Raw genomic sequence first — 27,569 nt, 5'->3', positions numbered from 1 at the left:
CACGATTCGTGGGCCTTTCGGGTCGTGTCTCGCGGCCTGCGGTGGCGTTGGGTGGCCCCTCCCCCCTTTGGGGGGTCAGGGCTGGCAGGGCAGGCTTCTTCCCCTGCGCTCTGTGGAGTCGTCTTGGAATGGGTACGCTTGGGTGTCGTCGAATCGACGTCGTCCCTCAGATGGGTTTCCCGTCTGTTTCCGGTTCCGAAACGGGACTGCGCGGACCTGCGGTTCATTCTGGACTTGTCCCGTCTGAACCCCTGGGTTCATTGCCCCTCCTTTCGGATGACTACGCTGTCTCAGGTTCGGCTCCTCTTGGAGCCGGGAGCTTGGATGGTGTCCCTGGACCTCTGGGACGCTTATTGGCATGTCCCGATTCATCCGCGGTTCAGGGACTGGCTCGGTTTTGTAGTGGGGCGTCTGAGTTACCGCTTTCGTTGTCTCCCGTTCGGGTTGAACCTGGCACCTCGCGTGTTCACACACCTTACACGGGTTGTGGTGGCTCGTTTGCGTCTCCTAGGTGTTCGGGTGTTGGCCTACCTCGACGACTGGCTGGTTTGGGCTCCCAGCCAGTCAGCTTGCTTGCTAGCCAGGGATTTGGTTCTTTCCCAGCTCGCCGGGTTCGGGTTCTTGGTGAACTGGAGGAAGTCCCATCTGGTTCCCTCTCAGGTTCGGACTTGGCTGGGTCTCGTGTAATTACCTAAGTGTAATTACCTAAGTGTAGTTACAGGATGAGAGCTACGCTCGTGGTGTCCCGTCTTCCCAGCACTCTTTGTCATATAACGCTTTGAAACTACTGACGGTCTTGGCCTCCACCACCTTCTCACTTAACTTGTTCCAACCGTCTACCACTCTATTTGCGAAGGTGAATTTTCTTATATTTCTTCGGCATCTGTGTTTAGCTAGTTTAAATCTATGACCTCTTGTTCTTGAAATTCCAGGTCTCAGGAAGTCTTCCCTGTCGATTTTATCAATTCCTGTAACTATTTTGTATGTAGTGATCATATCACCTCTTTTTCTTCTGTCTTCTAGTTTTGGCATATTTAATGCTTCTAACCTCTTCTCGTAGCTCTTGCCCTTCAGTTCTGGGAGCCACTTAGTAGCATGTCTTTGCACCTTTTCCAGTTTGTTGATGTGCTTCTTAAGATATGGGCACCACACAACAGCTGCATATTCTAGCTTTGGCCTAACAAAAGTCATGAACAATTTCTTTAGTATATCGCCATCCATGTATTTAAATGCAATTCTGAAGTTAGAAAGCATAGCATAGGCTCCTTGCACAATATTCTTTATGTGGTCCTCAGGTGATAGTTTTCTATCTAGAACCACTCCTAGATCTCTTTCTTTATCAGAATTCTTTAAAGATTTCTCACATAATATATAGGTTGTGTGGGGTCTATGTTCTCCTATTCCACATTCCATAACATGACATTTATTAACATTAAATTCCATTTGCCAAGTGGTGCTCCATATACTTATTTTGTCCAGGTCTTCTTGAAGGGCATGACAGTCATCTAAATTTCTTATCCTTCCTATTATCTTAGCATCATCAGCAAACATGTTCATATAATTCTGTATACCAACTGGTAGATCATTTATGTACACAATAAACATCACTGGTGCAAGAACTGAACCCTGTGGTACTCCACTTGTGACATTTCTCCATTCTGATACATTGCCTCTGATTACTGCCCTCATTTTTCTATCAGTCAGAAAATTTTTCATCCATGATAGAAGCTTACCTGTCACCCCTCCAATATTTTCCAGTTTCCAGAACAACCTCTTATGCGGAACTCTGTCGAAAGCCTTTTTTAGGTCCAGATAGATGCAGTCAACCCAACCATCTCTTTCCTGTAATATCTCTGTGGCTCGATCATAGAAACTGAGTAAATTCGATACACAGGATCTTCCAGATCGAAAACCATACTGTCTGTCTGATATTATATCATTTCTCTCTAGGTGTTCTACCCATTTAGTTTTGATTAGTTTTTCCAATACTTTCACTATTACACTTGTCAATGATACAGGTCTATAATTGAGGGGGTCTTCCCTGCTGCCACTTTTGTAGATTGGAACTATGTTAGCCTGTTTCCACCCGTCTGCTACGATTCCTGTACACAGGGATGCCTGAAAGATCAGGTGAAGTGGAATGCTGAGCTCAGATGCACATTCTCTCAGAACCCATGGTGAAACGCCATCTGGGCCAGCTGCTTTGTTCTTACCGAGCTCCTTGAGCATTTTTTCCACTTCGTCTCTAGACACCTCTATGTGTTCTATGTTGTTCTCTGGAATTCTTATTGTATCTGGTTCCCTAAAGATTTCATTTTGTACAAACACACTTTGGAACTTTTCGTTTAGTGTTTCACACATTTCCTTTTCATCTTCCGTGAATCTATTTCCCATTTTCAACCTCTGAATATTATCCTTTACCTGCAATTTGTTGTTTATGAATTTATAGAATAGACCTGGTTCTGTTTTACATTTGTCCGCAATCCCTTTTTCAAAATTTCTTTCTGCCTCTCTCCTCACTGCCGTGTAGTTGTTTCTCGCATCTTTGTATCGCTGGTATGTTTGGGGGTTCGGCCTCTTCCTGTATTGATTCCATTTTTGTGTCTTTCGGTCTCTAGCCCTCTCGCAATTTCTATTGAACCAATCCTGTTTCCTAGTTCTGCATCTCTGTTTTGGTATAAATTTTTTTTGTGCCTTTATCATATATTTCACAAAACTTGTGTGGGACTCTCGAATCGCCTCCTTGTCTCTCCCTCCGGAGTCTCTCCTGCGGCTGCGGTCCCGCCTTCGTCTGTTTCTGGAGGGCCCTCGGGTCACCCGGCGGTTGCTCGAGGGGCTGTGCGGGAGCCTGAACTTCGCGATGGTGGTCTACCCGCCGGGTCGGGTTTGGCTTCGACGGCTGTTCTGGTTCCTTCGGGGTTCCCCCTTCCGCCTCTCTCGCGATCGCAGAGTTCGACCCTCGGGGGACTTGCGTCGGTTGCTGCGTCACCGGCTTCCTCTTCGGGTTTTTCGGGGTTCAGTGCCTTGGCGCCTACCCGAGCCCTCGCTCGATGTGTACACGGATGCGTCGTCTCTCGGCTGGGGTTTTGTGACCAGTGCTCACCAGGCCGGCCAGGGGCGTTGGGATCCGTCCTTCCGTCGAGCTCACAGTACGGTGCGGGAGTTCGCGGCAGTGTGGTTTGCTCTGGGGAGGATTCGGGTGGCCCGCGGATCGACGATTCGGCTCCATTCGGACTGCTCTCCGGTGGTTCATTGCCTGAACTGCGGGGGTTCGATGCGGTCCTTGTCTCTTTGGGGTTGGTCGCTTCGGGTGACTCGTCTGCTGAGTTCTCGGGGTTTGGCTCTCCTGGCGGTTCACGTACGGGGCGTGTCCAACGTCTCGGCCGACGCCCTGTCTCGCTTCGTTCCCCTCTCCACAGAGTGGGCGGTCGACGACGAGTCCTTCCGTTGGCTTTGCCAGACGTTCGGGCACCCCGAAGTGGACCTCTTCGCGTCGGCGTGGTCGCGGCGTCTTCCCGTTTATGCGGCGCCCTTCCCCGATTGCGAGGCCGTCGGGGTCGATGCCTTTCGGCTAGACTGGTCGAGGTGGGGGTTCCTGTACCTCTTTCCCCCGGTTCGGCTGTTGCTCCAGGTCCTGACTCGCTTAGAGACTTACAGGGGGAGAGTTGTCCTTCTGGCCCCTTGGTGGCCGGCCCAGCCTTGGTTTCAGGCGCTGGTTGCTCGGTGTCCGAACCCGAGGGTTTTCCCGCGGCTCCGCCTCTTTCAGCAGATCGGGCCGGTACGTCACGTAGCTGGTTCGATCTTCTCCTTGAGTCTTCGCGTATGGTTTTTTTGACTCGAGTCTATCATCATCTCTTGTGGTGATCAGGTGGCCTCCTTGTTGGTGTCCCACCTGAGGGCTTCTTCTCGGCGGCAGTATGAAGTTCCTGGCGGTCCTTCCGTTTCTTTTTGCGTCTTCGTCGTGTTAGCTCCTTGTCTGTTCGGGTTTTCTTGTCCTTCCTCTCGTGGTTGTTTCAGGACCGTCATCTTATGCCTAACACTGTCGCTTCGTATCGTGCGGCGCTGGCGGAGCCGCTTCAGCTTGCTTTTGGTATCGATGTTCCGTCTGCGCCGTTTCGCAAGCTGTCTCGTGCATTGTTTCACCTCCGGCCTGCTCATGCGTCGCCTGAGCCGTCCTGGTCTTTGGACAGAGTGCTCGCCTTCCTTTCATCTCCTCGTTTCGTTGTGGCCCCTTCGGTCCAGGATTGTTTTTCCAAGGCACTTTTCTTGTTGGCTTTGGCCTCTGGGGGTCGGGTAGGGGAGCTTCATGCTCTCCTCCGGCGCAGGGGTTTCTGCTCTTTTGGTCGTGGTGATAGTTTTGTTCGTTTGCAGCCGTCTCCTTCTTTTCTGGCGAAGAATGAGACTGCTGCGTTCCGGAGGGGTCCATGGGTGGTTGATGCTTGGTTGGTCGGGCCGGGGGTGCATCATGTTTTGTGTCCGGTTGCGGCGCTTCGCCGTTATTTGCGCGCCACAGCTTCTGTGTCCGGGGACGCGCTGTGGGTTGATCCGGTTTCCCTTCTTCCCTGTTCGCGGGTTCGGGTCTCTCAGGTCGTCCGCAGGGTTATTAGGTCCAGCCAGCCTGCGGTCTATCCCCGTGCCCATGACGTTCGTAAGTTCGCGGCTCTTGCTGCCGTCTTTGGGAATATGTCTTGGTCTGATATTCGGGCGCGGGGATTTTGGCGGTCGAACAGGGTCCTGGCTGCTCGTTACCTTGTGAATGTCCCTGGGCCTCGTCGGGCCTGTGTTGCTTTGGGTCGGTGGTTGCAGCCAGTTGTCTCGGCTTCGAGTTGAGGCGTGAGCGACGACCGCCTCCCGGGTAAGTCCCTCTTTTTCTGTCTGTGGGTAGTTAGCTCCGGGGAGCCGACGGGGCTCCCCCCAGAAAACCAGCGTTGAATGTAATGAAACGCCATTTTCTGGGTGAGTCCCGGAGGCTCCCCGGCATCCCTCCCTCCCTCCGGTTGGCGGTTTTTCGCGTTTTTGACATCCAGCCTCAAGAACTGAGGTGTGGGTAGCCGGCGCGGGGGGTCTGGGGCTCCCCCTTCCCCCTCCCGGGGAGGGGGGAGCTGCGCAGACAGCGGCGCGGCAGTGTGTGACGTCACACTAGTTTGCTTGTTTTCGGTTGGGGAGTTCTATCCACTAGTTCGGTTTTAGGTAGCAATTTTAACCAGAATAGGGGTTTGTTTTGGGGCGCTTACCTTTCTGGGTGCCTGTTCCGGTCGATGGCAGACATAGAATGCTTCCAACTACACGGGGGCTTCTATAGGCCATTGCTCCCCTTGCCTCTCTGAGGGGGCCCGGTTCTGGCCGTGGTCCCCGGTAGGCCTAAGAACTCCATACACATGACTGATGCCAAAGTCTGACATTAGCATATCAGCCTGGGATAGCTCCGGGGAGCCTCCGGGACTCACCCAGAAAATGGCGTTTCATTACATTCAACGCTGGTTTTTTGGTTCAATAGTTTTTGTGTTGCAGAGGGAGGAGAAGAAGGAACATACCTCATACGGGAGAGCTGCTCTTCTCAAGGAAACTACGTTCTCTCCTTCATTACTGAAGGACATCCAATACACATTCTAATTCAAAAATACAGAGAAGGTGCATTTTTTTCTCTTGGTGAGTTGTGATTTTATCTGATCACTGTATGTAAATAGAAGAATAGAAGTCAATTCTGCAAGCAAAAATTATGCAAAAAGTTTAAAGATCTTATTAATTTCAGTGGAACAGCTGACTGATTCTTATGCAGTAGTGTACTTCAAATTAAATTCAACTGCTTGTTTACCCCATATTAGAGTATTAGAAAATCCATTACATAAGCACTTGTTTTGCATAAAAAAATATTTGCATATAAAATAAACATTCTGGAACAGTTTTAGCCAAGTAAATTCTGGGTTCATGGATTTTATGAATTTAAAAAATGATTATATTTCCCATTACTGTACAAGAATGCTTGCCTTGCATATAGCATAACTTTATCAATGGTTATATTAGGTATGCCTAGTAGGGATACCATATGACTTTGTCAAATTTGAACTGGAAGGGCTGTAAGGTGATTCCCTTGAAGCTAGCTGCATTGAGACAGCTCTTCACAAATGAGTCACATGAGCCCTAGGAGTCCTTAATAACCTACTGGAGACCGAAGCTAGAACCTGGCCCCATCACTGAGACAGACAGCAGGGGATTATGAATCATTGTTATGATTGTTACCAAGGAAACATCCTGAAATTAAGCAAAGCAAAACAGGCAGTTTTAAGTTTCACAGGGGAAGAGAAATGAAGCACCAAGTACCCCCACCAACTATCCACCCAGTAGTTAACCCCCTCCCACAACCCTAGTTACAGTTGACCACTGACAGATGGCAGCACCACCAGGAGCTGCCATTTTCATATGTCAACACTCTTCAATCCTTTCCTTGATGTCCAACAGTTTGGACAGCCCCTTGAGTTGCTGGCTTCTTGGGTCCCAACTATTTCCAGATTAGTGTTGGCCATTCTTTGGACTCTGTCCTTTGTGGAGCTCATTTATTTGTATTTTTGTCAAGATTTAGTGTTTGCTTCACATGCATGTGTTTACAAGCCTCACTTGTGTGGACCTTGGTAACTGCCCTTCCGTAAGTGCTCGTCTTGTGCCACTGAGGCCAGCCTCCTGTGGACCTTGGTAACTGCCCTTCCGTAAGTGCTCGTCTTGTGCCACTGAGGCCAGCCTCCTGTGGACCTTGGTAACTGCCCTTCCGTAAGTGCTCGTCTTGTGCCACTGAGGCCAGCCTCCTGTGGACCTTGGTAACTGCCCTTCCGTAAGTGCTCGTCTTGTGCCACTGAGGCCAGCCTCCTGTGGACCTTGGTAACTGCCCTTCCGTAAGTGCTCGTCTTGTGCCACTGAGGCCAGCCTCCTGTGGACCTTGGTAACTGCCCTTCCGTAAGTGCTCGTCTTGTGCCACTGAGGCCAGCCTCCTGTGGACCTTGGTAACTGCCCTTCCGTAAGTGCTCGTCTTGTGCCACTGAGGCCAGCCTCCTGTGGACCTTGGTAACTGCCCTTCCGTAAGTGCTCGTCTTGTGCCACTGAGGCCAGCCTCCTGTGGACCTTGGTAACTGCCCTTCCGTAAGTGCTCGTCTTGTGCCACTGAGGCCAGCCTCCTGTGGACCTTGGTAACTGCCCTTCCGTAAGTGCTCGTCTTGTGCCACTGAGGCCAGCCTCCTGTGGACCTTGGTAACTGCCCTTCCGTAAGTGCTCGTCTTGTGCCACTGAGGCCAGCCTCCTGTGGACCTTGGTAACTGCCCTTCCGTAAGTGCTCGTCTTATGCCACTGAGGCCAGCCTCCTGTGGACCTTGGTAACTGCCCTTCCGTAAGTGCTCGTCTTGTGCCACTGAGGCCAGCCTCCTGTGGACCTTGGTAACTGCCCTTCCGTAAGTGCTCGTCTTGTGCCACTGAGGCCAGCCTCCTGTGGACCTTGGTAACTGCCCTTCCGTAAGTGCTCGTCTTGTGCCACTGAGGCCAGCCTCCTGTGGACCTTGGTAACTGCCCTTCCGTAAGTGCTCGTCTTGTGCCACTGAGGCCAGCCTCCTGTGGACCTTGGTAACTGCCCTTCCGTAAGTGCTCGTCTTGTGCCACTGAGGCCAGCCTCCTGTGGACCTTGGTAACTGCCCTTCCGTAAGTGCTCGTCTTGTGCCACTGAGGCCAGCCTCCTGTGGACCTTGGTAACTGCCCTTCCGTAAGTGCTCGTCTTGTGCCACTGAGGCCAGCCTCCTGTGGACCTTGGTAACTGACCTTCCGTAAGTGCTCGTCTTGTGCCACTGAGGCCAGCCTCCTGTGGACCTTGGTAACTGCCCTTCCGTAAGTGCTCGTCTTGTGCCACTGAGGCCAGCCTCCTGTGGACCTTGGTAACTGCCCTTCCGTAAGTGCTCATCTTGTGCCACTGAGGCCAGCCTCCTGTGGACCTTGGTAACTGCCCTTCCGTAAGTGCTCGTCTTGTACCACTGAGGCCAGCCTCCTGTGGAGTGTGCCTCAGCCAGAATAGTGCAAGTCATTTACTCATCTGCAATGCTCTGAGGGTTGGGGCATTCAGGGGTTTTATTGATTGATGATTACAAAAGAGTTCCAGTGTTTGTCCAAACATCATAGCACTGACACCCATGCCATGTTTTTAATGCCATGTTATGGAATGTGGAATAGGAGAACATAGACCCCACACAACCTATATATTATGTGAGAAATCTTTAAAGAATTCTGATAAAGAAAGAGATCTAGGGGTGGTTCTAGATAGATAACTATCACCTGAGGACCACATAAAGAATATTGTGCGAGGAGCCTATGCTATACTTTCTAACTTCAGAATTGCATTTAAATACATGGATGGTGATATACTAAAGAAATTGTTCACGACTTTTGTTAGGCCAAAGCTAGAATATGCAGCAGTTGTGTGGTGCCCATATCTTAAGAAGCACATCAACAAACTGGAAAAGGTGCAAAGACATGCTACTAAGTGGCTCCCAGAACTGAAGGGCAAGAGCTACGAGGAGAGGTGAGAGGCATTAAATATGCCAAAACTAGAAGACAGAAGAAAAAGAGGTGATATGATCACTACATACAAAATAGTAACAGGAATTGATAAAATCGATAGGGAAGATTTCCTGAGACCTGGAACTTTAAGAACAAGAGTTCATAGATATAAACTAGCTAAACACAGATGCCGAAGAAATATAAGAAAATCCACTTTCGCAAACAGAGTGGTAGACGGTTGGAACAAGTTAGGGGAGAAGGTGGTGGAGGCCAAGACCGTCAGTAGTTTCAAAGCGTTATATGACAAAGAGTCCTGGGAAGACGGGACACCACGAGCGTAGCTCTCATCCTGTAACTACACTTAGGTAATTACCCAACATAGCCATGTATATCCTAAAGTTTGCATTTGGCATCAGTTATTTCGACAAGTGGCTTGGGTGTCCTGCTTAGTCATTACGTTCAGGCCCTGGTAATCCTGCAGGGCTTTGGTCTGACTCATCATGTATTGATCAACCAAGCCCACACTTGCTACCAACGAGTTTGAGGGATGTCCGTCGACATTGCTACATGTTGGTGGGCATTCATTCTATCTCCACCATGCTACATGTTGGTGGGCATTCATTCTATCTCCACCATGCTGCCTATTGGGCAGATGATGCCTTCCATCCCAAGGTCTCCGATGTTTGTGTTCACTGGATCTTGATTATTGCTAAGCGTTCAAGTCAAGAGGCTTAACAAGCAGCAGCCAATTTGCCAAATCAGTTCTCCCATATTTGGTGTTGGCAGCTAGGTGCTCATGTGGATTTCCCAGAGTTGGCCCCTATAGTGTTTAGGAATTCAGAGTTGGAGCAGCTGGTGATTCCACCTGTTCGAAGTTTGCGACTCTTTTTCCCTCTGTTCCATCTGGTGTGATTCTCCTAGCCTCTTGGGTTCTCCCCTCCCTTGCTCTGGGCTCTGAAATGTCTGAGCAAATGTAGCTCATAGGGTGGCAGCAGCCTGAAAATCATCTTAATGTGAAGCTGAATCAATCAAGACAGAGACCCAATGAGAACAAACCTCACAAGACTTAGTATTGAATGTGTCACTGACCCAGTAGGATGCATGGCAGAGACAAAAATTGATCATTAACCCTCAAACCGCTCGGGGTCCAAATGGAATTAACACCCACACGCGCAACAAAAAAAAAAAATTCTAAAATTTTTTTTTTTCTTTTTAATCTCTTTATTTGTGTTCCCTGAGCACGGGAAAAATAATAAAAAAATTTAATTACACTTACCGTGGACGTAAATGACCCGAGAAGATCGTCGATGACGTCACGCCTGATCTTCGCTGGACTGCTGTGCGCCCGGGGTGAGTCAGGCGCGACGGAGAAGGAGCACGAGTTGCCGCGAATTTATTTTCGCGTTATTATTTACAGTATCTATGGCATATTTTGCACCCATTTTTTTCACTGGTGTGGTTCAATATGTTCTCACAAGATGATTTATAAACATAAAACTGTTGTCAATGTATATTGTATCCACATATTAGTGTCACAAGTATTTGCACAAAAATGTCTTATTTCACAATAAAATATACTATTTCTTATGATTTATTTCCATTATATACACTCACTTATTCTGTATTTACATGTTTTGGCACCAGTCTTGGACATTTAGAAGTCATCAAGACTATGATACTCGTTGAAACATCGGACATGGCACAGAGGGACCTGACACGCTGTGCACCAAGTCATCACCATTTTTCTTTTCTGTTCCCTCTTGGTTGTTGACCAGCATACTACACACGCATGCTGGCCTACTGCACGCTTTCCAGTTGGTGGTAAAAACCTGAGATTGTGTGTCAAAAAGGCATCCCTGAAAGCGAGCCTTGGTGTTGGAGCATGGTGCAATACCGGGTTCAGAATGGGCCTCTGTACACCAGGAATTACTTTGCCAAACTTCTGTAGTAATTGTGTTACTACAGTAAAATTGAATGCACGGAAATTACTTTTACCACCTGTTTTGACAAGATACATATTGTAACTGTTCAGCATTGTTACATCAACAAGGTGGAAAAACATTTTCTTGGTCCACTTCACTGTTTTCCGTACACACTCCACTGCCCCCACCATCATATCACATTTATCCACCAAACGCATGTTGATGTTATAGTCCAAGACACAATCTGGCTTATAGATTATTTCTCTGGTGGTTCTGTTCACCTTGCCACTGTCCAGCATTGTTCCAGCATGAATGGTGGTCAACATGTTCACTTTACGCCTGTCTTTCCACCGCACTGAAAGCATTCCACCTGTTTTTCTGAGCTCGCAATCACCAACCTGCATAGCACCTGGAAACACTGGCATTTCCCTTCGTTTTGCCTTCACTGTGCCACACACACCAGTTCTATTATCAAGCAAGAACCTAGTTAGCAAGGGACTGGTATAATAGTTATCTGTGTATAAAATGTGGCCCTTGTTCAGATATGGTGCAAGCAGTGACTTCACAACACTACCTGAGAAGCCATGTTGGTCATTAGCAGGAATGCCTACATTTGTACCCGTATACATTATCATATGTAACACAATTCCTGTTTCACAGTCACAGAGTACAAAGAATTTCAATCCAAATCGGTGGCGTTTGGAGGGAATATACTGCTTGAAGGCAAGACGTCCTTTGAAAAGCACAAGGGATTCGTCAATCACAAGCTTCTGAGCTGGTACGTAGAAATCCCTGTACTTTCCGATAAGTTCATTCAGTACGTGCCTTACCTTCCAAAGCCTATCTTCATCATTCCTGTCTTCATCATTTGCAAAGTGAAGACACCTGAGGATTATTGCAAATCGGTCTCGAGACATATATTTGCCAAACATTGGTGTTGGAACAGTATGGTCTTTGCTCCAATAATGATCGATTACGTGTTTGACACAATGTTTCATCAACATACACAGTGCCAAAAACACATACATTTCACCTACAGTCGTATCTTTCCATCGCTGCAAACGTGAAAAATCGGATAACTCCTCCTCATCAATGAGATCACTCGCATATTTGTTCGTCTCCTGAACAAGATGTTCCATTAGCGGCTCATCAAAATATGCAGTAAAATAGTCCATTTCACACATATCTGCACCTTTATCAGGGAAAATGTCTGTAATTCCAACATCCGAATTATCAAAAACAGGAATTTGTGGAACAAAATCTGTCCCATCACTCCACACAAAAACACCGGGTGTCTTTCTAGAGCCAATAGCGGCACCACGGCGAGGAAACCGTGTACCAGGAGCTGAAGCTGGTCTAGGAACAGTAGGGGCGGGCAGGGATGGTGATGGAAAATTCCTCGATGTTGAGGGTCTTTGTTCCTGTGGTGCCATGCGGTGCCGCATGGCTCGGCCAGATGCTGCTGACGCGACAAATTGTCGCTTGGCAACACCACACACTCCTCCACTGGCACTAGCAAAACTATTTTCCGATTCTAAGTCACTAAAACCGGAAAATGATTCACCTTCTTCAAAATCGTCGAGCAAAACATCAATATCTTGCAAGGGAGCACATGAACTGTGTGGTCTTGCTGAAATTGGGGTGGAGTGAGGGCGAGGAGGCATGGACGAGATGCTAGGCCTAGCCCTGGTGGAGCCAGCATGTTCACAATTGTCGTCGGTCGTATCCACCTCTGAGGGCTGTGTATAGTCATGATCAAAGTCCGAGTCGTCTATATCAGACTCGTCACCATCCGGGAACAAATTACGAGTAATTTCGTCCTGGGTCAGAGGTCTCGAGGAACGTCTCGCTGAGCGGGGTCGATCGTCGCAACGTGATGCGCTCGCCATGGTGTCCGCCGGGTAACTGATCTCTGTACACAAAGGGGACCCACGCTGGATTTTTTTCCCAGGCGGGGTTTGTTTATGTTTGGTCGAGGCTCGCTGATGACTACCCCTATCCCAGGCGGGGCGTTTAAATTATAGCGCTAGACACGAAATCATATATAAATGATGTGCGCGGTTCCGGTTTTGTCACTGATATCATTTATATATGATATGCGCGGTTTGAGGGTTAGCCCTCAAACCGCGCATATCATATATAAATGATATCAGTGACAAAACCGAAACCGCGCACATCATTTATATATGATTTCGTGTCTAGCGCTATAATTTAAACGCCCCGCCTGAGATAGGGGCAGCTATAGTACAACCACGACCAATAGTTGCCAGATGCCACCTAGAAAAAAAATCGAGGCCAACATTCTTGGGTGTTACAGCGTCAGTATTGAGCAAGCCACCAAGGCTGGCGCACCCAGCACCAGCTCACAGCACCGCTGTTCAGCTTGTGACCACAGCATCGCCTACAAATACCATAATATAAATGATACTGCTATTATTTAGCAGTGATAGTATTACTGAAGCCCCCTGACTGTGATAAAACTGACCAGGATTCTGATAATAGCAGGATTGTGGTGATATTTAGCACTGTGCTCCATGGAGGGAGGTGTAAGGCTGTGGGAGGGAGGGTTGTGGCGTCGTTTTCTGACTGTATGTGGCCACCATTTATTGACTGCACTCACCATACCAGCTTAGTGGTTCGCTATGGTGAACACAAATGTAGATACTTATATATAACGTGTGTATAGTGTGAGATAACAGCGAGAGGAGTAGGTTGGGAGCCGCCATTTTGGTGAGGGAGGAGCGTCGTCTGCACGACTTGGCATGTTGTTTACTGATGGCCACTATGGTCTTTGGGCACCATGGCAGCTTATTTGTACAGGTATGGTGAATAAAACAGGTAGATACTTATATATAATGTGTGTATATAGCGTAATAATACCACAAACAATATTGTTGGAGGACAAATATTAGTGCGTCTGGCCTTGAGGGCGGCCGCCGATCAGCTGACTGTGTGAGTAGCTACGTCTTATGGCCTTTACTCACCATACAAGCTTAGATGTACAGTTATGGCGAACAAAACATGTAAATACGTATATATAACGTCTGTGTATAGTGAATAAATACAGAAACAGAATTGTGGGAGGTGAATGAGGGTGAGTGAGGTGGTGTTGAGGGAGGGAGAGGCAGTGAGTGGCTCGCTGGTGTTTGGCGGTCACTCCTCGTTGCTTTTTGGCTCACAAGACCAACTTAGTAGTTTGTTATGGTGTACAAAACATGCAGATACTTATATATAACCTGTGTATATAGTGTAACAACAGCAAAACTTTTTGTTTATTGTTTTATGAACATAATAATTGAATCACTAATATGCACACCATAATTTTGAGCACAGCGATGGTTCACACATTTTATAATATAAATATACCACAATTCACTGTATGGAATAATATTACTGCAAAAAAACTAAGAAAAAATAAATCAGAAACATTGAAATAATTAGATAATAATATATTTGTGGCAACTGCCGTCTGACAGCTCGGGCGGAGTAGATCTCGTCTGGCGAAGGCTCTGCCAACACCCCTTTTTTGCCACACTTCCCAACCCTATTGCGGCTAAAATATGCCACCTACGATTTTTTTGTTATTTTTTCCGTGATCAGGGAACAAAAATGAACACTTCTATAAGACGAAAGAATTTTTTGAATTTTTTTTTTTTGCGCCTGTGGGTGTGAATTCCATTTGGGCCCCTAGCGGTTTGAGGGTTAAGTAGCGAAGACAGTGCGTCTTAATCCCTTCAAGCTATGGTGAACCAATCCATAACACACCACACCAGAGACTTGCAAGGGGGTTACCAGGGCATGAAGGCTGCTATCCAAGCAGGACACCAGGCACCGGGGCCTCTTGCAGGAAGAACTCGCTAAAACAACCAAAACAAGCAAGCTACGAATGACAAGGATGGCACACATATATATAGCCAAGCACTTGAACCCCAAGTGTATCCCAGCATAACCACCAGAACACAAAGGCTTTCAACAGACTTCCACATAAGAGGTTGTTCTGGAAACTGGAAAATATTGGAGGAATGACAGGTACGCTTCTAACATGGATGAAAAATTTTCTGACTGATAGAAAAATGAGGGCTGTGATCAGAGGCAATGTATCGGACTGGAGAAATGTCACAAGTGAAGTACCACAGGGTTCAGTTCTTGCACCAGTGATGTTTATTGTCTACATAAATGATCTACCAGTTGGTATACAGAATTATATGAACATGTTTGCTGATGATGCTAAGATAATAAGAAGGATAAGAAACTTAGATGATTGTCATGCCCTTCAAGAAGACCTGGACAAAATAAGTACATGGAGTGCCACTTGGCAAATGGAATTTAATGTTAATAAATGCCATGTTATGGAATGTGGAATAGGAGAACATATACCCCACACAACCTATATATTATGTGAGAAATCTTTAAAGAATTCTGATAAAGAAAGAGATCTAGGAGTGGTTCTAGATAGAAAACTATCACCTGAGGACCACATGAAGAATATTGTGCGTGGAGCCTATGGCACGCTTTCTAACTTCAGAATTGCTTTTAAATACATGGATGGCGATATACTAAAGAAATTGTTCACGACTTTCGTTAAGCCAAAGCTAGAATATGCAGCAGTTGTGTGGTGCCTATATCTTAAGAAGCACATCAACAAACTGGAAAAGGTGCAAAGACATGCTACGAAGTGGCTCCCAGAACTGAAGGGCAAGAGCTACGAGGAGAAGTTAGAGGCATTAAATATGCCAAAACTAAAAGACAGAAGAAAGCGAGGTGATATGATCACTACATACAAAATAGTAACAGGTATTGATAAAATCGATAGGGAAGATTTCCTGAGACCTGGAACTTTAAGAACAAGAGGTCATAGATTTAAACTAGCTAAACACAGATGCCGAAGAAATATAAGAAAATTCCCTTTCGCAAACAGAGTGGTAGATGGTTGGAACAAGTTAGGGAAGAAGGTGGTGGAGGCCAAGACCGTCAGTAGTTTCAAAGCGTTATATGACAAAGAGTGCTGGGAAGACGGGACACCACGAGCGTAGCTCTCATCCTGTAACTACACTTAGGTAATTACTTAGGTAATTACTCCCAGTCCAGGAGAGGAGTCAGAAACCCCCTGAACAGCCCAAGGTGAGGTTCTCCACCCCAGTGGCCTGGCCTCTCAAGGGCTAACTCCCAAACACACCAGAGAAAGTAACTCCTTCAATACAAGGTCAGTGCTAGTGAGCACCCAGGAAAGGAAGCCCTGAGCACATGCAGTTCGAAGCATAACATAATCTAAGCCCACACAACTTAGCTTGTGTGGACTAACTTAGTTTCTTGTGTGAGAAAATGCACTCATGAATCTTTATACTAAAAGAAAGGAGCACAGTTCAAGGCAAATAGCCCCCCACAGGACAGAATCCAAGGATGGGTGGCACATAGCTTGAAGCAGAGGGGACTCGCTATGTCTGATGGACCCAGAGCACTACTGGTAGAACCATCCACCAGAACATAAGCAACAGAACTGAGTAGGGGATCTGGCTGAGGGCATGGGTTGGGCTGCTTGGTGGTGGCAATCATTACTAGTGAGGTTTGAGCTAGTTTGAGTGGCTCTCTTCTTCCATGTGAATTGTTTGTGGCAACCCGTCCTCGACTCAAGTCCATTACATCCAGCGGTCGACCCCACAGATGCATTCATAAATTTTTACATGCTGTTCATTCAAAACAGGAATTTTCTCAAATATAAATTAATATTATAATATATTAGCATATTGTGCATATACAGGCATAGGTTAGGTTAGGTTAGGTGTTTAGGTTCTGTTGACAATTATTTGTATATGTAGTACTGGGTGAAGCATTTACAGTGTTGTGGTTCGAACAAAATTCGTCAGTGAAGCGCTTGTTCTGAAAATGCTTGAACGTCATCAGTTGTGAGTTGTGTGTAAACCGTTTTTCATTCATAAACAGGGGGTTTGGCAGGTGCATGGAATCACTTTTGGGTCTTTGTTTGGAGGACGGGCTAGTTTGTGGAGTTGTTTGGCGGTTTCAAGGCCTTGTTACGATGAACACTCCAGTTGTCTGTGAAGCTTTACTGACTTTTTGGATGGGTTTGCCAATGGACTGGCTAATTGCCACTCATGCTCTGTGCCTCTGTAAGGGGGCCCCTGGTTCTGCCACTGGTCCCCAGTAGACCAAATAGAATTCCTGCATCTGATTTATCCATTAGAATGGAGCAATCTCAGTGAGATAGCTTCAGGTAGTTATCAGGGGGCTCTCCCAGATAGCCTCCAACAGGAAAGAGTTTGAAGGATGGCAAACACTTATCGGAACATCTGAGACCCAAAGAACTGGTAATTCAAGGAGCAGGTCAAACTTGCCTGACATCAGGCAAATAACTGATCATTGATGATAGGAGCTGACAGTTCCCATGGTGCTGCCACCTGGTGGTGGCCAGCTGTAACTTGGAGGTATGTCCTAGCTACTGGATAGATTGTTTGCAGAGTTATTTTACTGTATTGTCTACTTTCTCTGAACCTTGCAGTTGTCTCTTTTGCTTTGCTTCCTTTGGTGACAGTGATGAGGAATCCCCTGCTCCCCATGCCTCTGAGGGGAACCAGGTTTTGGCAACAAGTCTTCTGTTGGCTATTAAGGACTGCTAGAGTTAATGTGACTTGTGTACATGGATCTTCCTCAGTTCGGCTAGCAATAGGGATCCACCATTGAGCTCCTCCAGAAAAGTAAAATCAAGGAAAGTGGAACCGCAGAATAACCCAGAAGGGTTTTGACCATGATTTGAATTAGTGAGTAGTTACTGTGTTTATACTTAACAGGAAAAACTTGGCATGTGTAATAAATTTTTAAATTTTTGTTTAAACTTGCAGTGGTTGCAGATGAATCCCCAGCACAGGTATTCCATGGACTGGATAGCCTGGTAAACCACTTTTCTCAGAATCCAGTTGGAGCTTCAGCCACCATTCTCTGTCACCCGTGCCTTGGAGAACAGCTTCCAGCTGAGGTTAGGCTTCATGGTTCATCCAGTCTTCTTCATAGGTCAACCAGTCAAGGTAGGTATACAGTATACAGTCCAGTAGATGGAATGTTGGGAGTTGTGACTATTATCTGAACTAAGGTCCCTCAGGAACTTAGTTCAGATAATAGTTATATATGATCTTATATATGGTCATATATGCATATAAGGTCATATATGACCTTATATGCATATATCTATTTAGAAAATTCTATTGCAAATAATTTGATACCAAAATGAACGATGTAACACAAAAATTGACATGAGAAAACTGATAAGAGTATACACATTTTAGTGTGGGTGCGCGCTCATGGAAAACGCCAGGCCCACCTTGGGGTGGGCTGGGGCGCACACGCTGGGCCGCTCAAAGTCAGACTAATGTATTTTATATTAGACCGGGACATTAGCTATGGAGTTCAGACCTACCAGGGACCATGAGCCAGAAACTGGCCCCTTCAGAGAGGTTTCAGGGAGCAATGGCCCTGGAAAACCCCCTTGTGGTTGGGGTTTTTCCTTATCTGCCATCGACCAGGGTTAAGCACCCAGAAAGGTAGGCATAAGAAAACAAACCCCACATGGTAAGAAACTAACAACAAAAACCGAGCAGAAATGTAGAACTTCCTTTAGTCCAAAAGAAACAAGCAAATGTAACACACTATTGCCACGCCGCTCGTCCGCGCAGTCCTCCCCTCCCCGAGAGGGGGAGGGGGGGGGGGAAGCCCTGGACCTCACCGCACCGGCTGCATAGCACTCCAGTTTGTAAGCTAATGTCAACCGGGACAGACGCTTCTCTGGCCTCAGTTTCCTAGGCGGTGTTTGCCTCCGTGGCGCTCACTGCTGTGATTATGTGTTGTGTGGTGGCCAGGTGTTCCTCATCAGTTCTGGGGCTTCCTTCCCTAAGTGCCCTGTGAATACTTCCCCTGCATGTCAGGTTATCTTCCCTGGGGGAATTCTGGACCTATTCCCATAGGGCTTCTTGCAGCTTGACATTTGCTTCGCCCTTGAGGCCAGCTGGGGCTTGGGGCCCTTGTTTGGCCTTGGGTAGGGACTGGTATCGTGCTGGTTGGGGCATCAAGATGTTGTGCTACCTGCTACCTACGCGGCGACCGGTTCCTGTGGCCACTGAGGACGGTGTACTTTTGCCGGGGTTTTCTTTTTTTTTGTTTTCATTGGCCTGGTGGAGGTCTGCCTAGTGTGGCTATAGTTCCACTGGTATTGTTTGGTGGTCCTCTGCTAGGTCCCCCGTGATTGTACACATCGCAGAGGTTTTCAGTGTTAGTATCTACCCCCTTGTTAGCTTTGGGTGTTAACTGGTTAGCGACACCTTGCCCAGGCTTCCCGTAGTCGTCACCCTACGGGCCCTGAAAAACCCTGTCGGGGCTCGGTAGACCAGTGGATGTGTCTTCCAGGTTCCAACCCGTCTTGTGTGGTTTCGTTGGTTGCTGTGCCCTTATCTCAGGGTGACAGTCATCTCTTTTACCTCCATCATGCTGCCTGTTGGGTCACTGACACCTTGACCCAGAGTCTTGTGAGTTGTGTTCTCTGCTTGTTCTCCAGTACTCTTGTGATGTCCTTACTGTTAAGAGTACAGACGGCATCCGCGTTGCATGCTAAGTTAGGTTACTGCAACATGCTAGGTTGGTTTCCCACCCGGATGCCCCGGGGCCACCTCATTTCGGTTAGGTGTTGTTCACCCCTTTTCCCTCCCTGTTCCCGGCTTCTGACCGTCTGCTGGTTTTGGGGTCGGGGCAGAATTTAGTTGTGCCGAGATTCGGGCGGCTTCGGGGGCTGCCCCGTTCAGGTTGGGAACAGAGGTTTTCGAGCCTGTTCCTCCTGCTGAAGCTTTTGGGTCTTACCAGCGGCTCTTTCTTTGCTGCCTTTCCCCTAGACTACTCCTTTTCTTTAAGGGCAGAGGGCGTGGAGGACGGCTCCGCCCCAGAGCCTTTGTTGTGGGTTCCCGGGGCTGTGGGGGATGCCCGCAAGCAGTTCTGAGGCTGTTTGCCCCTGCCTGGGTTTTCTGCTTTCTGGGCGGGGTTTTTCGTCCCTCTCGTCTGCTTACATCCCACATTTGCTGGCGTGATTTCGGATCTCTTGCGTCGGTCGCGGCTCCTTGTTCTGGTGGCCATTTTCTTTCTGCCGGTTGCTTCCCCGCCTGGCCACCGAGGTGGCCCTGCAGTTTGTTTACCTGTGTCTGGGTGTGCGAGCTTGCGTTTTGGGGGTGTTTTTCACCTTCGGGGGTTTTATCCTCCTGTTGCCGTTTCTTTGCTTTTTCTGTGGTGTTCTGCCCTTCTTCTATTCCTCTGGGAATGCTTGGGTGTTGGTTTTTACACCAGTTTTTGCATTTTCTGTCTGTTTGGGTCTGGGCCCCTGGGGTTTGTGCTCAGTGTCCCTGTCTGTTTATGCTTGCTCCCACACCTTGTGTCCCTGGGTTTTCGGTCCGTTTTGGCAGTTTCACTAGGGGTTCTGTCTGGGTGCTGTGCTTTGCCCTTTCTGTGGTGTATTTCTCACGCCCAGTTCGTGGGTGTTTTTTGGATGTCTCCAGCCTTTGGTGGCGTCGGGTGGCTCCTCCCCCTTTGGAGGGTTCGGGGCTGGCGGGGTGGGCTTCTTTCCCTGCACTTCATCATGTCGTCTTGGTGTGGGTGCTCTTGGACTTGGTCGATCCGCCCCAACCTTCCGGGGTTTCCGCCTTTTCCAATGCCGACACTGGACGTTGCGGATCTGAAGTTCTTCTGGACTTGGTTCGTCTGTGCCCTGGATTATTTGCCACTCTTTTAAACACTGTTGTCTCCGGTCCAGCTTCTGTTGGAGCTGGGTGCCTGGATGGTGTCCCTGGACCTCCGGGTCTCTTCTTTGCACATTCCTCTTCAGGGTTCTGGGACTGGTAGAGATAGTGGTGGGGCTTCAGGCTTGCCGCTTTCATTGCCCTCCTTAGTTTGTATTTGGCATCTCGTGTATTTGCGCATCTTTACCGGGTCTTGGTGACCTGTCTGCCTCTGCTCGGGATTCGGTTTCTGGCTTACCTTGACGACTGGCTGGTGTGGGCTCCCAGTCGATCCGCTTGTCTGCTCACCAGGGGTGTGGTTCTTTCCCAGCTCGCTGGGTTCGGGCGCCTGGTGAACTAGAGGACATTCCATCTGGTTCCGTCCCGGGTTCGGTCCTGGCTGGGTATTGTTTGGGACTCTCGGACCGCTTCTTTATCTCTCCCTCCAGAGGCGTTGATGCAGCTGCGGTCCCGCCTTCGGCTGTTTCTGAGGAGGTCCTGGGTCACTCGGCGGTTTCTTGAGCAGTTGTGCGGGAGTCAGGGGTGGCAGGTGGTGTCAGGGGAGGCAGGTGGTGTCAGGGGAGGCAGGTGGTGTCAGGGGAGGCAGGTGGTGGTAGGTGGTGTCAGGTGGTGTCAGGGGAGGCAGGTGGTGTCAGGGGGAGGCAGGTGGTGTCAGGTGGTGTTAGGGGAGGCAGGTGGTGTCAGGGGAGGCAGGTGGTGTCAGGGGAGGCAGGTGGTGTCAGGGGAGGCAGGTGTTGTCAGGTGGTGTTAGGGGAGGCAGGTGGTGTCAGGGGTGTCAAGGAAGGCAGGTGGTGTCAGGTGAGGCAGGTGGTATCAGGGAAGGCAGGTGGTGTCAGGGGGAGGCAGGTGGTGGTAGGTGGTGTCAGGGGAGGCAGGTGGTGTCAGGGGAGACAGGTGTTGTCAGGTGGTGTTAGGGGAGGCAGGTGGTGTCAGGGGAGGCAGGTGGTGTCAGGGGTGTCAAGGAAGGCAGGTGGTGTCAGGTGAGGCAGGTGGTATCAGGGAAGGCAGGTGGTGTCAGGGGGAGGCAGGTGGTGGTAGGTGGTGTCAGGGGAGGCAGGTGGTGTCAGGGGAGGCAGGTGGTGTCAGAGGTGTCAGGTGGTGTCAGGGGAGGCAGGTGGTGTCAGGGGTGTCAAGGAAGGCAGGTGGTGTCAGGTGAGGCAGGTGGTGTCAGGGAAGGCAGGTGGTGTCAGGGGAAGGCAGGTGGTGGTAGGTTGTGTCAGGGGAGGCAGGTGGTGTTAGGGGAGGCAGGTGGTGTTAGGGGAGGCAGGTGGTGTCAGGGGAGGCAGGTGGTGTCAGAGGTGTCAGGTGGTGTCAGGGGAGGCAGGTGGTGTCAGGGGAGGCAGGTGGTGTCAGGGGAGGCAGGTGGTGTCAGGGAAGGCAGGTGGTGTCAGGGAAGGCAGGTGGTGTCAGGGGAGGCAGGTGGTGTCAGGGGAGGCAGGTGGTGGTAGGTGGTGTCAGGGGGAGGCAGGTGGTGTCAAGGGTGTCAGGTGGTGTCAGGGAAGGCAGGTGGTGTCAGGGGAGGCAGGTGGTGTCAGGGGAAGCAGGTGGTGTCAGGGGAGGCAGGTGGTGTCAGGGGAAGCAGGTGGTGTCAGGTGAGGCAGGTGGTGGCAGGGGAGGCAGGTGTTGTCAGGTGGTGTTAGGGGAGGCAGGTGGTGTCAGGGGAGGCAGGTGTTGTCAGGTGGTGTTAGGGGAGGCAGGTGGTGTCAGGTGAGGCAGGTGGTATCAGGGAAGGCAGGTGGTGTCAGGGGAGGCAGGCGGTGTCAGGTGGTGTCAGGGGAGGCAGGTGGTGTCAGGGGAGGCAGGTGTTGTCAGGTGGTGTTAGGGGAGGCAGGTGGTGTCAGGGGAGGCAGGTGGTGGCAGGGGTGTCAAGGAAGGCAGGTGGTGTCAGGTGAGGCAGGTGGTATCAGGGAAGGCAGGTGGTGTCAGGGGGAGGCAGGTGGTGGTAGGTGGTGTCAGGGGAGGCAGGTGGTGTCAGGTGGTGTCAGGGGAGGCAGGTGGTGTCAGAGGTGTCAGGTGGTGTCAGTGGAGGCAGGTGGTGTCAGGGGTGTCAAGGAAGGCAGGTGGTGTCAGGTGAGGCAGGTGGTGTCAGGGAAGGCAGGTGGTGTCAGGGGGAGGCAGGTGGTGGTAGGTGGTGTCAGGGGAGGTAGGTGGTGTCAGGTGGTGTTAGGGGAGGCAGGTGGTGTCAGGGGAGGCAGGTGGTGTCAGAGGTGTCAGGTGGTGTCAGGGGAGGCAGGTGGTGTCAGGGGAGGCAGGTGGTGTCAGGGGAGGCAGGTGGTGTCAGGGAAGGCAGGTGGTGTCAGGGAAGGCAGGTGGTGTCAGGGGAGGCAGGTGGTGTCAGGGGAGGCAGGGGGAGGCAGGTGGTGTCAAGGGTGTCAGGGAAGGCAGGTGGTGTCAGGGGAGGCAGGTGGTGTCAGGGGAAGCAGGTGGTGTCAGGTGAGGCAGGTGGTGGCAGGTGGTATCAGGGGAGACAGGTGGTGTCAGGCAGTGTCAGGGGGAGGCAGATGGTGGCAGGTGGTGTCAGGGGAGGCAGGTGTTATCAGGTAGTGTCAGGGGAGGCAGGTGGTGTCAGGGGAAGCAGGTGGTGTCAGGGGAGGCAGGTGGTGGCAGGTGTTGTCAGGGGAGGCAGGTGGTGGCAGGTGATGTCAGGGGAGGCAAGTGGTGTCAGGAGAGGCAGGTGGTATCAGGGGAGACAGGTGTTGTCAGGTGGTGTCAGGTAGTGTCGGGGGAGGCAGGTAGTGGCAGGTGTTGTCAGGGGAGGCAGGTAGTGGCAGGTGTTGTCAGGGGAGGCAGGTGGTGGCAGGTGATGTCAGGGGAGGCAGGTGGTGTCAGGGGAAGCAGGTGGTGTCAGGGGAGGCAGGTGGTGTCAGGGGAGGCAGGTGGTGTCAGGGGAAGCAGGTGATGTCAGGGGAGGCAGGTGGTGTCAGGGGAAGCAGGTGATGTCAGGGGAGGCAGATGGTGTCAGGAGAGGCAGGTGGTATCAGGGGAGACAGGTGTTGTCAGGTGGTGTCAGGTAGTGTCGGGGGAGGCAGGTAGTGGCAGGTGTTGTCAGGGGAGGCAGGTGGGGTCAGTGGGTGAGCTCTGGTTATCAGTTAGCATCAGGGAAAGGGAGGGTGTGAGTGGAGACCTGTCCACCCACCAGTTATGGTGGTCTGCTGACTCCGCACCACGTGGCTGCCTGGATACTATACCCACTTGATGCTTTTCACAAAATTAGGAGAGAAAATTTTACCATATCAGTGGCTTGTAACACATCGCTCTATCATATTCCTTAGTCAAAATGAAGAATGCAAAATAAATGGGTGTCAGTGGTGAGGGGGATGTGTTAGGGGGGTTAGGAAGTCAGCTAGCATTTTTTTTTTGTCTTTTGTCGGGCATGTTGAATGAGACGCCTCCAAGTCTGGCCTTCTCCCCGCTGCTGCCTCCATACATCCGCATTCTAAAATTGAGAATATTTTACCATTTTAGTTACTTGTAACACCGCTTTATTATATTACTTGCTGTACCCGGCCACGCGTTGCTGTGGCTCAGCAACGCATGTGTGTTGCTGAGCCACAGCAACCTTCCAGTCCTTCCTTCCTTCCAGTCCTCCCCACCATTCCCCCTGCACCATCCCCTCATCCTCCCAACCATTCCTCACTCACCCATCCCTTCTTCCTCCCAACAATTCCCTACTCCCCCATCCCCTCGTCCTCCCGTTTGTCCTCCCCAACATCCCCCACTCCAGGGTCCGCTCGTCCTCCTAACCATTCCCCACTCCACCGTCCCCTCCTCCTCCCCACCATCTCCTACTCCCCCAGCCCCTCGTCCTCCCTACCATTCCCACCGACCCCTCGTCCTTTCCACCAACCCCCACTTCTCTGTCTCTTTGTCCTCCCTACCATTCTCCATTCCCTTATCCCCTCGTCTCCACCATCCCCCTTTCCTCCCCACTATTCCCCCCTTCCCTGTCCTCTCGTACTCCCACCATTCCCCACTCCCGTCCCCTTGTCCTCCCCAACATTCCCCACTCCCTCTTTCGATGCATTCCCAAACAATCTGATGTTTCCATCAGAAAATTAGGAACATCAAATGATCTAATGTTCCCATCACTGAAATATAAGAAAAATAGTTAAAAAAAAATGAAAAAAATGAAAAAATACAAAAATAAGCTGTACTCAGGAAATGAATGGTATGGTAAACAACACAGCTTAATTCCAATGCAGTGTCACACACAAAAATTAAATCAAAATGAAAATCAATCGAAATCTTTGAAAATTCAATTTGTCAGTGCAATCAGAAACATTGAAATGGAATCGTAACAAATTTAGTATAGTGTGTGTTGCTTTTATGTGCAACAGATGGTGGTGTTTCTTATAAAATAAGAAACAACACCATCTTTGGTTTAGATTTTACCTGTCACAGGTGTGCATCTATACTTATACTTACGAAATGAACAGTATGGTAAACAACACAGCTCAATTTCAATGCAATGTCACACAAAATAATTAAATCAAAATGAAAATAATCGAAATTTATGAAAATTCAATTTATCAATGCAATCAGAAACATTGAAATGGAGTCGTGACATATTTAGTATGGCATGAGTTGCGATTATGTGCAACAGATGGCGCTGTTTAAAAAAAAAAGCATGTTTTTACCTGTCACAGATGTGGCATCTATATAGTCGGTATATAGAAACACGCGTGTATTCCAGTGGAACGTTGTGTCAAAATTTCAAAGCAATCGGTAAAGAGGTTTCGAAGATTTCCCTCCAATGAAAAACACATGAAAATTACAGTTTTTCAAAAAAGCATGTTTTTCCCCGTCACAGACGTGACATCTATATACAGTGGTACCTCGGTTTAAGAATTTAATCCATTCCTGGAGACAGCTCGTATTCCGAAAACTCGTATTCCGAAGCTAATTTCCCCGTAAGAAATACTGTAATGGGAAATGAATTAATCCGTTCCTGACTACCCCAAAAACCCCACTTCAAACTAAATTTTATTGTGGAACTTTATTGTGAGAAATTTACTGTATCTGTGCATCAATTCATCTTCCAATCCTGGAGGATGAGCAGGAGCATTGTCGAGAAGACCCAGGGCCTTGAGTGGCAAATGTTTCTCCTGCAGATATTTTTCTATGGCAGGGCACAGCACTTCATTCACCCACTCCGAAAAAAAATCCTAGTTACCCATGCCTTTTTATTAGCCTTCCATATCACACACATTTGGGTTTTCTGCACTTTATACTGTTTGAAAACCCTTGGATTTTCAGAATGATACACTAGCAAGGGTTTAATTTTCAAAATGCCACTCGCATTTGAACACAGCACAAGCATAAACCTATCTTTCATAGGCTTGTGTCCGGGCAAGGATTTTTCCTCCTTGGTAATGTATATCCTCTTAGGCAATCTTTTCCAAAACAGTCCTGTTTCGTCACAATTAAACACTTGTTGCGGTAGGTATCCCTCAGATTGATTGATGATTGATGAAGATTAAGCCACCCAAAAGGTGGCACGGCCATGAATAGCCCGTAAGTGGTGGCCCTTTTTAAGCCATTACCAGTATCAAGAGCTGATACTGGAGATCTGTGGAGGTGCGAATGCACCCTGCATGACGGGAGATGTCTCCCTTATGAATGTGTTAAGATGAAGATGAGGCACGGGCATAAATAGCCCGTAAGTGGTGGCCCTTTTGAGCCATTACCAGTATCAAGAGCTGATACTGGAGATCTGTGGAGGTGCGAATGCACCCTGCATGACGGGAGATGTCTCTCTTATGAATGTGTTAAGATGAAGATGAAGCAACCCAAAAGGTGGCACGGGCATAAATAGCCCGTAAGTGGTGGCCATTTTAAGCCATTACCAGTATCAGGAGCTGATACTGGAGATCTGTGGAGGTGCGAATGCATCCTGCATGACGGTCTCCCTTGTGAATGTGTTAAGATGAAGATGAAGCCACCCAAAAGGTGGCACAGGCATGAATAGCTCGTAAGTGGTGGCCCTTTTGAGCCATCACCAGTATCAATAGATGATACTGGAGATCTGTGGAGGTGCGACTGCACCCTGCGTGACGGGAGATGTCTCCCGGACCAAATGGTGACCAGATGGTGATAGCTGATGTGGTATCCCTCAGCTTCTGCAAACTCTTTAAATTCTTCAATAAATCGTTCAGCGGCTGGTTTGTCTGAGCTGGCTGCCTCCCCATGCCTCACAACACTATGGATACCACTTCTTTTTCTAAATTTTTCAAACCAGCCCCTGCTTGCCTGAAACTCTTTCGTATCTGCATCACTCGTTCCAGGGGTTTTCTTTACAAGGTCTTTGTGCAATACCCTGGCTTTCTCACAAACGATGGCCTCCGAAACACTATCACCCTTTAACTCCTTGTCGTGTATCCAAATTAATAACAACTTTTCCACTTCAAGTATTTGTGGTCTTTGTTTCGTGATTGTTCTTATGCCTTTTGCCACTTTAGCACTCATAATGTCCTTTTTCTTGCTAAGTATAGTGCATATTGTTGAAGTGGCTTTGTTGTACTGCCTACAAAGTTCAATAACACGTGTACCATTTTCATACTTCCGAATGATCTCTTGTTTCTCCTCTATTGTCATTCTCACATGGGCTTTCTTGCCTTGATCCTTACCACTGGCTTTCTTGGGACCCATGATGAGATATATAATAACAACTTTTATGGTCAAATGACCAAAAATCCAACAAAACACTGAAAATCCGGGTTAAGAATTGATGTGGGATAGTCACTGGGCGCAAGACACTGGTAAACTGAGGGGCAGAGGGACGATGATCGCCGTACCACCATGCGCTAGGTTGACCTGTACGCGTATCAACAAACTCGTGTTCCGAGGTAACCCTCGCCTTCCGAGGCACATTTTCCAAGCAAATCCTGCTCGTATTCCGAAAAACTTGTATTCAGTGACACTCATATTCCGAGGTACCACTGTAATATGTACAGTGGCACCTCGACATACGATTGCCCCTACTTACGATAATTTCGAGTTACGATGTAAATTTCATAAAAAAATGCGACTCGACATCCGATGGTGTCATCGACTTCCGATATTTGTTGGTACACGTTTGGGTCGACCGAGCGCGTTGTTCCCGATCACGCGGCCGACCTGCCTCAGTTTACTACAGCTGCCCACTTAGTGACAATCGCGCCTATAAGAAATTCCGCTTTTGTAGGGATTTTTTGCATTTTGAACATTAAAGTAATTATTATATATCATGCCATGAGTCCCAGGAAAGTCAGTGGTAAGGCTCAACATATGAAAACCCATGTAAGGATGACCATAGAGCAGAAACAAGAGTACAGAATGCTTCTTCCTCAACAATTAA

General features: G+C 48.8%; 1 protein-coding gene across 5 annotated transcripts in view; it reads left to right on the top strand.

Annotated features, from left to right (window-relative positions):
- Positions 1-27,569, top strand: part of Shark (SH2 ankyrin repeat kinase) — a 433,095-nt gene that overhangs the window by 32,487 nt on the left and 373,039 nt on the right. For all 5 annotated transcript variants that reach the window (XM_069314561.1, XM_069314558.1, XM_069314563.1 and 2 more), the window contains exons 3-4: positions 5,512-5,649; positions 17,306-17,488. In XM_069314561.1, the coding sequence (XP_069170662.1) occupies positions 5,512-5,649; positions 17,306-17,488 (321 nt within the window). The remainder of the gene's footprint in view (positions 1-5,511; positions 5,650-17,305; positions 17,489-27,569) is intronic.

Source organism: Procambarus clarkii, chromosome 79 (assembly GCF_040958095.1).
Source record: "Procambarus clarkii isolate CNS0578487 chromosome 79, FALCON_Pclarkii_2.0, whole genome shotgun sequence".
NCBI lineage: Eukaryota > Metazoa > Arthropoda > Malacostraca > Decapoda > Cambaridae > Procambarus > Procambarus clarkii.
Note: the sequence above shows the minus strand (reverse complement) of the source record. Positions and strands in the feature narration are given on the sequence as shown.